At 41.5% G+C, this 15,360-nt stretch overlaps 1 protein-coding gene across 2 annotated transcripts in view; it reads right to left on the minus strand.

Moving 5' to 3' along the window:
- MEGF10 (multiple EGF like domains 10) overlaps nt 1-15,360 on the minus strand; it is a 176,812-nt gene that overhangs the window by 26,264 nt on the left and 135,188 nt on the right. For both annotated transcript variants that reach the window (XM_075324739.1, XM_075324747.1), the window contains exons 11-17: nt 13,522-13,642; nt 12,271-12,434; nt 9,683-9,785; nt 3,960-4,106; nt 3,737-3,871; nt 3,478-3,606; nt 458-586 (exon numbers count right to left, since the gene is read on the minus strand). In XM_075324739.1, coding sequence (XP_075180854.1) covers nt 458-586; nt 3,478-3,606; nt 3,737-3,871; nt 3,960-4,106; nt 9,683-9,785; nt 12,271-12,434; nt 13,522-13,642 — 928 coding nt within the window. The remainder of the gene's footprint in view (nt 1-457; nt 587-3,477; nt 3,607-3,736; nt 3,872-3,959; nt 4,107-9,682; nt 9,786-12,270; nt 12,435-13,521; nt 13,643-15,360) is intronic.

Below are 15,360 nucleotides of genomic sequence, written 5' to 3' on the forward strand. Positions count from 1 at the left end.
TTAATAGCTACTATTGACAACACCAGCACTTTTTGTAGTACGAGGATTCCCAGTCCTTCTCTGGTTATCATGCTTCCATGTTATTGATACAGTTGATTTAGAACACATTATGGTAATTATTGTTTTAATGGAAAGTTAAAATCCTAATCTAACAATTTATTATTTAGAACTAATACATATTCTCCTGGAGAACACAGACATCACATGACTTCAAAATGATCAAATTAAAGGGTCTCTCGAAGCAAGATAATTACAGCTTGACCACTGAGTGTTTTAATTCCTGAATTTACAGATTATTCACAAATTCCTTCATCATGCAGAACATATGCATATACAAATCTAAATATCTCATACTTTTTATTATCTATTTTTTAAAAATATGAATTTTTAATATAGTAAAATGATATATAAATGAAGTTTCATTCAATCCCCGGTTCTACTACATTATAGATCTTACTTTGCGTACAGTACAGTCCAGTCCATCCAGGAGAACATTTGCACTCCCCGTCATATGCACTGCAGAAGGCTCCATTGTGGCAGTTACAGGTGTGAATACAGTTGGGACCCCAGTGACTGGGAGGACACGCTGAAATTAACCACATGTTTTATAAGTTTAGCATCATTCTTCCAAAATTCCCTAAACTTCCTTCATTTCTGACTCAAATTTTAATTATCGATTTAGAAAATTATAGAATTTTCCAGTATGTGAATCTAACTTCATTATTTCAATACAATTATTCTGTATTGTTACTTTGGGAATTCATTAATGGAGTACAATATCTCTGAGTAGCCTCTGGAGGCTACTAAGGGCCATCTTACAAGGTTTTGGGATCCAAAGATATGCTGCTGTGTGTAGTCCGAAAGCAAAAGTAAATTTCATTTAAATCCCTATTTCATGCTATAATCTAGGCTACTTTCTAATATTCTTGTATTAAAAATCCCATACAGTTGCCTAACTACACTAACTACTATTCTATTTGTTTTTTTCTATTTCCTCTCTGATAATGAATCGTTTGAGAATCTCAGTGCATGCTGGGATATTCAAATGAAGCATCATCAGGGGGCACAGTCTGTGGCAGTGGCTGCTGCATCTGTCCCCTCCCTGAAAGGAAGCACCATCATGATGCTTTATTTAGGGGCTGGTTTGTGCCTGCTGTGTCCGTCCCTCCCTGCTATATATGATCTGTCCTCACGCTATAGAAATTCTGCCCACACTGCAATGTGCCCACACTGCTATCTGAACTGGGCACAGACAAGCTCCGTTATGGGCTCAGAACAGTAAATTTCAGAGCGGTGTGTGTACCCGGAATGCAGAAGACCAGTGCAGCCCTTGCTAATGACTTTATTGGTCTCCTGAATACCAGGTACACACACCGCTCTGTGATTACTGTTCTGAGCCCATAATGGAGCTTGGCTATGCCTAGTGCAAAGCGCATATCAGGGAGGGACAGGCACAGCAGGGAAGGACAAGCACAACAGGGAGGGACAGAGACAGCAGGGAGGGACAGACAGCAGGGAGGGACAGAGACAGCAGGGAGGGACAGACACAGCAGGGAGGGACAGACACAGCAGGGAGGGACAGACACAGCAGGGAGGGACAGACACAGCAGGGAGGGACAGACACAGCAGGGAGGGACAGACACAGCAGGGAGGGACAGACACAGCAGGGAGGGACAGACACAGCAGGGAGGGACAGACACAGCAGGGAGGGACAGACACAGCAGGGAGGGACAGACACAGCAGGGAGGGACAGACACAGCAGGGAGGGACAGACACAGCAGGGAGGGACAGACACAGCAGAGAGGGACAGACACAGCAGAGAGGGACAGACACAGCAGAGAGGGACAGACACAGCAGAGAGGGACAGACACAGCAGAGAGGGACAGACACAGCAGAGAGGGACAGACACAGCAGATAGGGACAGACACAGCAGATAGGGACAGACACAGCAGAGAGGGACAGACACAGCAGAGAGGGACAGACACAGCAGAGAAGGACAGACACAGCAGAGAAGGACAGACACAGCAGAGAAGGACAGACACAGTAGAGAGGAATCAAAACTGCAGGCACATACCAGCCCCTGAAACAAGCATCATGATGACACTTCATTGCAGGGAGGTGGCAGAGGCCGCAGTCATTGCCATAGACTATGTCCCCTGATGACAGGTCATTTAAGTATCCCAGTATGCATTAGATTTGTCAAAAAAGTCATTATCAGAGAGGAAATAGAAGAAAAATAGAATAGTTATATAACGTAGTTAGCGAACTGTATGGAATTTTTAATACAAGTATGTTAGAAATGAGCTTAGATTATAGCATCATATAGAGATTTAAAAGAAATATCCATTTGCTATCACACCACTCCTTTAAGCATTTCAATTTCCCTTGGTTACCTGCTTCTTTAAGAGATTGACTACTTTAGATATTCTATTTCTAAAATTACTATCGTAAACATTAAAATAGGCGGCTTACAAATAAATTTGAGAAGTATTGCGCCGTTTCCATAATCTGTGAACCAATCCCTGTGGTTCACATATTGTTCTCTCCCCTTGACAGTTTTCACTCTGTCATTGCAAATGGAGGGAAATATGACAAAAATCGTCTGTCCACAACCTCTGATTAAACCCACTTGGCATGGACTATTTTCCTTTTTCATTCCTTGACCAGGTCCCAGATCGTCCATATAATAGTCGGTTTCATAAGAGATTGTGACCAGGTGCTTCTTGTCATGAGTCCCTCTATCTGTCGTCATCTTATGGTCTGAGCGGATGCGGTCATAGAGGAGTAGAAGATGCAAAGTAAGGGACGCGGCATTACAGAAAATGACGCAGCGGCTAATCTCTTAATAGCATGAGTCTAGTAGTAAATCAATAACAAGGAATTGGCATTTATGCTATGTCATATAAATGAGAATAAATACTGTGTTGTCTTCCGGGTTAATTCACTTTTCAAATAGCCTTGGAATGTCTGTGTAAAATTGTAGGTCATGTCCTCTTATGTGAAAGCCATGACTTATAATTAGACAATGAAAGATCTCTTTTTTTTCCACATGAATTGGATCATTTTACACGGAGACCTTTGTCTGGATTTTACTCCTTTTAGTTCCTGCTATGAACAGGGTGTCATAACTCTTTCTGCCTATGTCGGCTTCCTTCCTTGTGGGCAGAAAGTCTTATTAGTGAGGGTATTATTATGTGGCCTCAACAGAAGTTTCAAATGTGTAAAATGTAAAGAGTTGGCTAATTCTTTGGTGTCCTAGATTCCTGTTCTTAATTGCTCCTAATTCGTTATTGAATCTGATGGCCGCTTCAGCTGCCTCTACATTTTTCTGGATAACATAATGTTTCTGCCTGTAACCAAAGCTACATAGGATAAACATTGTCTACAGATGATCTAAACTTAGTTGGAAAAATACATTTACAAGCATAAATACAACATGGCAACACAAAGTTGCTTCAATAAACAAAATAACCTTACACTGGGAGCAATCGCTGCCAATCCACCCAGGGTAACATTGGCAAGATCCATCGATGGGGTTACAAGTTCCATTGTTGGTACATGTACAAATGCCAGCACAATTCTTTCCATAGCGGCCGCTGGGACAAACTAATGGGGAAAATAGTACAAGAATTTAGTTGTACACTAATTGTCCTGCTGACCACCTCGCCTAATATTTCTACTTGTGCAATGGTAAGAAAAAAAAAAGAAAGAAAACACAAAAAGTGAAAAGTTTCACCTTCATTACACAGTGAACCCATGAATCCAGCTAGGCAGTCACACATGCCCGTCATATGGTGACAGGGACCATTGCTGTGGACACATTGTGGACAAGCTTGGCTACATCGATGTCCAAAAAATCCAGGAGAACAAACTGCAAGCACATAAAGCATAAAGTAATTACATAAATAGTAGCACATCCACACACATATAAGAATACATGCAAGACTGGTTATACTCACTCCTTTGACATGTGGTTCCCCTGTAGCCTGGTGCACATTCACAAATCCCCTCATCCGGTGAACAGGAAGCGCCATTCATACAGTTACAAGCCTTTGAGCAGTTTGGTCCCCAGTGTCCCCCCGGACAGACACTGTCACAGTGCATGCCTAGTCAAAAGAAATGATAAAATAATATAAGAATAGAGTCTATATCCAAGAATAAACTTAATATTGTTAAGATGCTATGCATGATGTGTGCACCTTTCAGCTTTTTTTTTTCTTCAATGTATGTGTGCTAGTTTTAAGGGGGTTGTCCACTATCTTGACATTGATGGCCTATACTTAGGATAGGTCATCAATGCCCGATGAGCTGGGGTCCGACACTCGTACCCATGCTAATCAGCTGCTCTCGGTCCCGGCAGCAGGCAGCTAGGAATGCTCAGTTCCGGTGCTGCTCAGTCTTCTGATAACGGCCGCAGCTGGGTACTGCACATCAATAGGCGGCAGATGTGCAGTACCTGGCCTTGGCTGCTATCAAAAGACGGAGCAGCACTGGAATTGAGCATTTCTGGTTGCCTGCTACCGCCGCCGGGACCGAGAAGAGCTGATTGGCGGGTATGCGAGATATCGGACCGCAGCCGATCAGCCATTGATGGCCTATCCTAAGCATAGACCATCAATGTCAAAGTAGTGGACAACCTCTTTAAGGCTTCGTATTATCCTGAAAGCATATCTGATATTTTCCAGATTACTATTTAGGGCAAAAGCATATATTGGTTTTGAAAGGCATGTTGATTCAGTGTCAACTGTATAAGCTGCTAACACTAGAGCTTATACTTCTCCCGCCAGCTTCTGCCTCCCTTTAGCTTACGCTCACATGTGCATATTACACGGCCCAAGTGCTGTCTGATGTTTTTCTGGATAGCACTCGCTCCATCCAATTTTATACTATAGAGCAGTGCTGATGAGCGGTTTTTTTTGCCAAATCGGCATGAGAAAAGAAATCACTGCATGCTGCGATTGGCAGCATATCTCAGAAGACCCGCACCCATTCAAATCTATAGCTCAAATGCCTCATAAAACACTACTACTAAAAATGCCATGTGAGGGACCAGAATAGGCACAAGAAAAAAAGCTGTAAACCTTGTTTGATCATATAGTAAAAGTTTTTTAGTGTGTTCCCTTTCTTCAGACTGTCTGATCCTGACAATATAGTAGACACACTTAAAGGGCACCTTACAGCGGCCTAGCCCCACTACACCACCACTATGACTATTTGTACCCTCTCCCTACATTCAAATAAGCCCTTTTCTATTTTGCCTAGCAAGAGCTAAAAAAAATGTAAAATTAACTCTAAAACATTTGCTCGTACTATGTAAAGTATAGTGGTGAGAAGGTATTTGGAGGGGCGTTGATTTCCCCAGATGAATCCTCCCTCTTCTTGTGTAAGCACGCCCATGTGGGTGTGAACGACATGATTTGTAAAAGCGACATCACCCCAGGCCCCTTGTTAACTCCACACATGCGCGCAACATTCTGTCTCATTGGGAATTTGTAGTGAAGTCAGTTGTCATTCTTGTCATCATCAAGCACAGTGCGCATGCCCTGGGAGGCAGCAATGATGCAGATCTCATCTTTGCAAATAGCCAACGATAACGTGGCTCTTGCAAATCATGTCACTCACGCCCACAGGGCTGTGCTTACATAAGTAGAAAGAGGATTAGTCCAGGGAAGTTAACATTCCCTAATCACTCACTGATTTACGTACATTTTAAAAATTAATTTTACTTTTAGTTAGGAAATTGCAAACCAACAAAACGGGGCATGTAAGAATGTGGGCAAAATGTGCAATACTGTCATGGTGGCATTTAGGGGGGCTAGGGCAGCTGTCAGGTTACCATTAAACAGTATTTGTATATGAAATTGTCCAAAAGTGGCTGGAGTCAATGTATTTCTCATCAGGATCTTAGTACAGATTTTTTTATTGGGGCAACTATGCCTGTCATCATACAATGTGTCCACCTATATCCTGTCCACCGCCATTAACTTGACAACGGCGGCAGTTATAAGCATAGAAGTGGTGTCTAGGTATAATAAAGTATCCATGCGCTACGCAGCAAAACCACCTATAGTGCCACCTGGTGGAAAACAACAGAGTTAGCATTTTTATCTTGAAAACGGAACGAGATAGAGAAAAAAAAGTGATTTACAAAGTTCTAGGGCATCATCAATTCAATACGAATCGACACCTTGCATACAGAAATGCTATGATTAGAACATGTAAAACTCTCAAGGCTGCGGACGTGAAGCGATACCTCATGGAGACCTACCTACAAGTCATTGGGTATGGAGGCTGTGTGGAGTGGCCTCCATGTTCACCTGACCTGACCACATTGGACTTCTTTCTGTGAGGTCACATCAAACAGCAGGTGTATGCAACCCCTCAATCAATATTGCAGGACCTATGACGACGTATCACAGATGCTGTGCAAACGTGTCACCTACCATATTGCACAACATGCAGCAAGATACAGTATGCTGTCCAGAGTCCAGATGTGCATTGCAGCTGACGGTAGCACTTTGAGCATCAAAGTTAAATGAGTGCCATATGCGTCATCAGCATACAATGTTTTTTTGGGGGGGGGGGTCATGGGTTTCATATCATAGCATTTCTGTATGCAAGGTGTCAATTCGTATTGAATTGATGATGCCCTACAATTTTTTAATTCACTTTTTTTCTCTATCTCGTTCCGTTTTTGAGATAAAAATGCGAACTCCGTTGTTTTCCACCAGGTGGTGCTATAGGTGGTTTCATTGCGTAGCGCATGGCTACTTTACTATACCTAGGCACCACTTCTATGCCTATAGCTGCCGCCATTCTCAAGTTAATGGCGGTGGACAGGATATGGGTGGACACACTATATAGCGACTATGAAAATTCAATGAAATAGTAAACTGAACGCAATTGAGAATTGTCTATTTTTTAAATTGTTAAAAATATATATTCATCATTCTAAAATCATATCAAAAACCAAAGGCAAAATAGATATATAAAGATGATATCATGTCCAACTTTCCTGACAGAGAAATTCACATCATCTGTATGAGCTTGCAATTTGTTTTCATTAAATATTGATTCTTAGATAAACCTAAGGGTTAATTTCTAATGAGCCCGAGCAGATTACTATTAATCCTACAACAAATGATGGAGGCCACAAAAGGAAATCACGTCATTTGACCGCTCCAGAACGCTGCACTGAGAGGCTCATTCATAGTGCCCTGTTTTGTTCAACTTCTTTTTTTCTACTTGTGTAATAAAACGGCACAGAAGAAAATCCTTGACCGAGCCACTAATCTCTGGCCAAGAACAAACCTATAACAAGAACTCCTAATTATGGCACAGCCCCGCTTTAATGGACACGACACTTTGGTCCTAAGGAAAAGCAATAAGTAAAATAGGGTTTTTTAGGAGTAGCATATTCTTCTGTGAATGCTCTGTGTGCAGATTACATGCCAGCAAGCGTCTCAAATCTAATTGTGTCTGCTCCGCTTTAACAATCAAAGCGGCCCGAAAAGTGAATGGATGATTTATGCCATAGTATGAAAGGAAAGTTGACAAATATCCACCTTCTATAAGTTACAGAAACTTGGCCAAAGTGTGTGAAGCCTCTTGTGTCACGCATACACAATGTCCTGTACAGTGTGAAGGACACGGGACGCCTTGGATGTTATCTACAAGAAGGTGCTTGTTCTGCTGTAAGTGCGGCCTCTAAAGGAAAACTGGTTTTCTGACAGATTTTGGTCTGTTTTGATGTCGATAAGGAGATTTGTGAAGGAATTTTTTTTTTGCCAGGGCTCCGGACAAAGAGGTCTTTGATGGTCCTCACAAGTTGCTAGGCAATTACTGAGGGCTCGTGATAAAACTTCACCCAGTTGCTCAGAAGTGCTCATGTCTTTCTGCTTGCTGCACTATTGTAACTGTCTTGTGTAATCAACATTCCCTCTCGAGCCACAGCTCTAATATAGCTTGTATCCAACAGACCGTAATGTAAACCCATTGCCCGAGACAGCAGATATTTCCATTTTCCACTGTATTTTATTGCCATTTCTTTCTTTCCTGGCCAGTCAGTAGTGTGGGTTTTTGGATGCGACACCAGCTAGCAACATAAAACTACAAGCTGCCCACAGTTTTTTACTAAGTTAAGCAACAGGAACAAAAACACTTAAAGAGGTTCCTTTTTACTGTAAAAGATGTACAATATGATACAAGTATATAAAACGTTAGTCACTTTTAAGTCAATTTATTTTGTGAAAACCTGAGCTGCTCTTGCTCTTGTCACAAGCGGCCATTCTTGGTTTTATTTGATGCTATGAACTGATTGTCAAGTCTCCAACAGAGTCTAGGTATTACTGATTGTCTCTGGTCCACACTATGTCCTGTATTATCGATCCCTGTGTTTTGACCTCTCCCTGCTCTCTGACAACTCTCCTGCCTAACGTTTTTGTACATCGTGGCAATCTCCAGTTTGACCTCAGCCTGATTTCCTGACTACGCTCTTGCCTGCAGATTTTGTCCCTTTTTGTGCCTCCTGGTTTGACCCTGCCTGATGACTACTCTTCTCTTGATTGCAGACTTTCATAGGCAGCGACCTCCTAGACCCTGTAGTAATTCCAGATCTCTGTATCGGTGTTAAAGGGTTTCGGGGTTCTCGAGATCCTGCTGAGTGGGTGGATAGCCTCTAGTCTGTCTGTGACAGTCATCCTGAGACTGTGATCCCAAGCAGACTTTACATTGAATTAGGGTAATGGATCACCTATATTGGGTTTTTTTTATAATTAGATTTTATTTTCCAAATCCACAGTATATATTTGTATTCTTTTATTGGTAATGGTCTGACTTGGAACAAGCCACTGTGCTTAGTGGGTAGAATGCACACTGTTGTTTTCACACTTTCATCCCTTTACAGGTGTCTGGCCTTTGTGGTTTAGCCCATTATTTACGTTCAGCTGGCCAGTGAAGCGAGTGGAATGTAAAATGGTTGGTCAGCTTGGTTCATACCACAGAAATGGGTGCAATGACAAAATGAAACACATAGTGAATGAATAGCCAAGGTCAAGTCCAGAAGGTCAGGTAGAGATGTGAAGCAGAACAGTAATCAAAAAGTGGGTAAAATATAGAAGGGAAAGGCACCGATGAGTATTATCAGCAGAGTAATAAATATACAAGGGATGAGTCTGAATATAAAGGGTCAATGGAATAGTAGGCACATAAGGAGCAGAGTAATACAATGCAATAACTGGAAGGGGCAGTATATCACTAGGAGATATTAATAGGGTACCATGTGCCCCCAATGGACATTGAACTCACCTTACCATTGATCAGCTGAGGGGCCTCAGTGATTAGCTGATCAGCAAGACATTCATTTATAGTCCTTAACTTTGATATTACCTTTCTTTTTCTTTAAATTATTATGGGCAGCAATTTGATTAAGATGCTTTTCTGAACCTTTGAACAGCAGTTACAAAGATTTTCTATAAAGCAGCCACATGAGCATTACATACATTATTGCCTTTTTTGAAGAGTGCTGTGAGCATGCTCAATGACCTGGGGTCACTATACCGGGAAGAGTAAGAGGTGAGCTACATCCTTCATGACAGACTCATTACTCTACACTTCTAATGATTGAATGATATGCTCATCTTTGAAGGTGATAAGTTTCATAGTCTATAAACTTGTAACCTACCTGCCCATCCTGCTAGGCAGCGACAGTACCCAGTGGCTGGGTGACATCCATCAGCGTGACTGCAATCACAACGTTCAGTGCAATTCATTCCATAGGTGCCATCCTTTAAATAAAAACAACAATATTTAGAATTGTGTAAGGTAATAAAAGATGAAGGACATTTCTGTGATAAAGCAGATATTTTATTATACATCAATATACTCAATTATAACCAAGGGATATATCAGTAGGTTATATGTTTACATAATATGATCTCTAAAATGATCTCTAAAATATCACAATCCTGATTTTTCTTTGCCTTCATTTGCTGATTTTCACAAGAAATATCTTAAATACTGTTTGGCAACATATTGGTAGTTCAGATTTTAAAAAGTGAATCTGTCAGGTTTTTGCTACATCATCTGAGAGCAGCATAATGTAGGCAAAGAGACTCTGAATCTAACAATGTATCACTTTCCTTACTGGGTGTAGTCATTCTGATATAATCTGAAGTTATAGATTTAGATTTAGCAAAGTAGCATAGATGAGATAGGTGTCCCGCCCACACCAGACTCTAGAATAGAGCGTGAGCTGCCAATCAGAGGATGGGGCGTGCTGGACAACATGGCACGAGCAATCTAGTCAGAGCAATGATAATCACCAAGTGATTAAGCCTTTAGTTAAGTAAACAACAACACAGAGCCAGATAAAAGAAGTAAAGTTATTTTTTCTTTTTTAACCCCTACAGCATGCTGGCTTCAGCTTACATAGCAAAAGCCTGCTGACAGATTCCCTTTAAGACACTTTAATAGCTCAATCTCACAGAAACATGTCAATGGAGAATTTATTTATTGTGAAGGGAAGAAATAGAGTGGGAGAAATAAGTATTGAATATATCACCAAGTAAATATATTTCTAAAGGTGCTATTGACATGAATTTATCATCAGATGTCGGTAACAACCCATCCAATCCACCCAGGCAAAGAAATCAAACCTTGAATGTCCATAAATTATGTGATGTGTAATAAGGAGAAATGTTACATGGAAAAAGTATTGAACACGATTACTGAAAATTATTTAATAGTTTGTAGATAAGCCTTTTTTGCTGATGACAGCCTCAAGACACCTCCTGTAAGGAGAAACTAGTGGCATTCATTGCTCGGGTGTGATTTTGGCCCATTCATCCATACACTCACTCTTCAAATCCTGAAGGTTTCATGGGCTCCTCCTTCTATGAACTCTGAGCTTTATTTCCTTTCATAAATTTTCTATTGGATTTAGGTCAGGTGATTTGCTAGGTCAGTCTAGGAACTTTATTTTTTTTCTCTGAAACCGATTGAAAGATTCTTTGGCTGTGTGTTTAGCATCATCGTCTTGCCAAAATGTCTACCCTCCTTTATCTTCATCATCCTGGTAGATTGCAGCAGATTTTTATCAAAACATTTTCGGTACATTTGACCATTCATCTTTCCTTCAATTATTTAAAATTTGCCTGTGCCGTATTCTGAAAAACAGCCGCACACCATGATATCCCCACCTCCAAACTCCACCGTTGGTATGGTGTTTTTGGGAGTGTAGGATTGCATCCAAAGGGTTCAATTTTGGTCTCATCTGTTATATTCTCTCAGTACTTCATAGTCATGTCTAAATGTTATTGAGCAGACTTGAACTGCATTTGAACATGCTTTTATGTTCAGCAATGGAGCTTGCATGCAGGCGTTGGAGGCTGAGTGCATTACTTATCATTTTCTTTGAAACAATTGAACCTTCTGATTCCAGGTCTTTCTATAGCTCTCCACAGGTGATCCTTGGCTCTTGGACAACTCATCTGATAATTCTTTTCACTCCTTTGCCTGAAATCTTGTTGGGACCACCTGGTCATGGCCGGTTTATGGCAAAAAGATGTCTTTTCGATTTTCGAATATTGGCCTCAACACTGCTCACTTGAATTTTCAGTAGTTTAGAAATTGTTCTGTAACCAATGCCATCAGCCTGTTTTGCAACAATAAGGTTACGAAGGTATTGAAACAGCTCACTGTTTTACCCATCATGAGATATTTTCTGTGTACCTTGGTATTCAGACCCCTTTTTATAGGCCATCAGTTGAAACAGTTGATATTACTTTTCACTAAGTAGCAGGATAGCGTTCTAATTACTGATAGATTTCAGCTGGTGTCATGACTTTCCATGGCTTTTTGCACCTCTCTTTCTTTCCTATGTCATTTGTTATTACTATACAAATTTTATGGATATCTGTGGTTTGATTTCTTTGTCTGTGTGGATTAGATGAATTGTTACCAATATCTGGTCAGAAATTCATGTCAATAGGACATATATATGATAGATATATCTATTTACTTAGAAAATTGATGATGAGTTCAATACTTATTTCACCCGCTGTGCATATGTGTATCAGTTATTGGCCCTGCAAAGGACTTCTGGAGTGTAAGGATTGCTAATTTGCACATTGTATAAAGCACAGGTCTATAAATTCCCATGTATGACATAATTTTTTAGAGTATATCTGTTTTTGTTTTTTTCAAAAGGAAATAGTAGGAAATTGATGTATTATGGGTGCTATAAAAAATGAAAATATCTGAACATTTTACCTGGCATGAAAGTTCACAGTTCAGCCCCCTCCAGCCAGGGGGACAGGTGCATGTTCCAGTCAGTGCGTTACAGGCTCCTCCGTTCTGACATTGGCAAGTGAAATTACATCCCAAACCCCAAGATCCCCGAGGGCAGTTAATAGAGCAGTCCACACCATACCAACCTAAGAACAAAAATATGTCAACTACAAGTAGCTACTTATTCATACAAAATATGTAATAAAATATAAATATAATACTTTATACAATATTTAGGTTTACTCTGAAACAACATAGAGACTGTCTGAGCAACCTCCATATTATTAATCATAGTTATTGTGAAGTTCTGCCCAATATACAGGTTTTTTGTAAGGTCCGTCACACTAGACAATGACACTATTATACAGGGTGTTTATAGGTTCTCCACTACTTGTAACATACATACTAAGGAAGAAAAATCAAGAACTTCCAACATGACTAATGCCACAAGAAAAAAAGCATGCATATTTAAAAAGGAGGCAAAAGGAATATAAAAAGGAATCTTTGTATGATATATAATTATTGGGGAATTTATTAAAGTGGTGGTCCGAGACTCTTTTTTTACTATGAGCCAAACAACTAACGGGGCAACTACCTGCTTGTTGTACCTGCGCTGGAACAGAGCAGTCAATGACCGCTCCTGCAGGTGATTAAGCTGCTCCATGTCAACAGAGCAGCTCTTCTTATTCCGGGCTGCTTTACAACAGCGTGTGATAGCCAGTGTCATGCTGATTGTCAACTGGTTTCCCGCAGCTTGGCAGCCGAGAGCTGGCTGTCAATCATCATATTATCAGCAGTCACAGCCTGTCAACAGAGCAGACTGGAAAAGCCATTACTTTGTTGGCGTGATGTCAACGAAGCCACTGAATCGGCAAAAGGAGGGGTCTACTATAAATTACATGTGATATCAACATAAATTATAGCTGTCATGGATTTGACTTTCTGGTGCACAGACATGATATATTAGGCTCATCTCGCACCAGCGAGAGTTTGACCAAATGTGGTTTATAACACACTAGTCTGAAAAAATCCCTTAGACCTATAACAAAATGAAGGTCATAGGAGAAAGTTTGTCAAACTATTCAGGTTCTGCATGTGTAATTCTAATACTGGCTACTGTCAATTTTTTAACAACACACTAGTATTTCACACGGTAAAGAAGAGATCTTCCGCTTTCAACTATTGGCATTTTTTTGCCCATTAATTGTTTTACAGAATTCTAAGCTATCCTACCTGCTTTACATGTGCAGGAACCATCAACTGGGGAGCAAATGGCGTTATTCTTACACATACATCCAGAGGAGCAGTTACTTCCATATGTGCCAGCTGGACAAGCTATTGAGCAAGCCACTCCCTGGAACAGCAAGATTTTATGAGATCATTAACATCATCATTTCATGACACACTGGGAGTTATTAAAAGACAAATAACACAAACACAGACATAAAAACACTCAAAGGGTTATTTTCTCATGTCCCTTGCACATACCAGTTTCATACAATGCTTTAAAGGAGTTTAGCCTTATCTATATCATACAATGGTCTTAATATTAGTAATGTTACCACTGATGTTAAGTTGTTAGGGCTCCAGGATTCTTTATTGGATGAATGGATACACACTCAATACTTTTACAGGTCTAACTGCCAGCAGGTGTACCCTAATAGAGGGGATTGTTGTATGACATCTCTTCACTTTCTATATACTTCCCAAATGGGTGTTCAAGGAAAGCTAGTATCATTAACTTTGGATTCCAGATTATATGGACCATCTTTTCTTTGGGCAATAGCCACATCAACCAACTGATGGGTACATGCAACTGCCTCATAAATGCCACCTGGATAAGTCACTGAAGGAATTATTTGCCATACAATCATTTCCTCAGGCAAAGTCAGGATTAGGGTGGTGCTTCCCCTCAGGTGAAGTCAGGATAGGGTCTGTGATTCTCCTCCGGTGAAATCCAAGTCCTACTTGGGGTGGTGCTTCCCCTCAGGTGAAGTCCTCATTTGGGTTGAGCTTCCCCTCAGGTAAAGTCCTGATTGGGGTGGTGCTTCCCCTCAGTGAAGTCCTACTAGGGGTGGTGCTTCCCCTCAGGTGAAGTCCTAATTGAGGTGGCACTTCCCGTAAGATGAAGTTCTGATTGAAATGATGGTGCTTCCCCTCCAGTAAAGTCTTAACTAGGTTGATGCTTCCCCTGAGGTAAATTTCTGATTGGTGTTATGCTTTCCTTCAGGTGTTTTCCTGGCGTAAAAGCTTTGATTTATCAGGTCCTTTGTCTTTACAATTAATGATACTAGCCAGGTGTGTACTACTCTACCCTTGAGCTGTTTCTAGGTGGCTGCCTCTGTGAAGCCCCGCAGGTGTTGTGTCGGTGTCGGTGCATTACCTTCAGGGACTCCACGTTGCTGGATCTCCGTCACTGGTAGGAAATCTTCTTGTTTGATCGTGACGCCACTCTCAGTATTGCGGTCAGTGGGGACCGCCACTGCAGGTTAGGGGACGCCTGGGGCTGATGGTGGGTGCAGTCGGATGTAGTAGCCTCCTGAGAGTGAGGCAAGCCCCAGGGCCCGGTGTAGGTTTGTAGTACTACAAGTCGCAGAATGACCACACAGGCAGAGTGTCTTTCAGGGTTTTTACTCACATTTGATGGCAGGGTGAGTAACCCGGGCGTAGCTGGGACGAACCAGGTGGAACCAGGTATCCTTCAGGCTGACTTTATGAGGGTGACTACTGACTCGCCTTCCTTAGCCCTTGGTGGTTTGGGGTAACCCCGACTTTGAGTCCCTATGGGGGTCACCCAGGGAAGATGCTCCAAGCCTCTCTCCCCTTCTTGTTTCGCCGTGTGCTTGTTCCCCGGACCAGGCCACTCCAGCCTCTTGCCTCCTATGACCTATGGGCCCTAACTTGTGGTTACGTGGCTGCGGCTTTTGTAGTGTTGTGGTGTGGGCTTTAAGAGCCCCACACCGGCAGGTTTAGCAGAAGAAAGTTGAATCTATCCCCGCTTCGGGATCTGCCGCCCGGTTGGGCCTGGTACTCTCTAGCAGTCTCCTTACTTCCCACTCCGTTGCACTCCCT

Source organism: Anomaloglossus baeobatrachus, chromosome 1 (genome assembly GCF_048569485.1).
Source record: "Anomaloglossus baeobatrachus isolate aAnoBae1 chromosome 1, aAnoBae1.hap1, whole genome shotgun sequence".
Classification (NCBI taxonomy): domain Eukaryota; kingdom Metazoa; phylum Chordata; class Amphibia; order Anura; family Aromobatidae; genus Anomaloglossus; species Anomaloglossus baeobatrachus.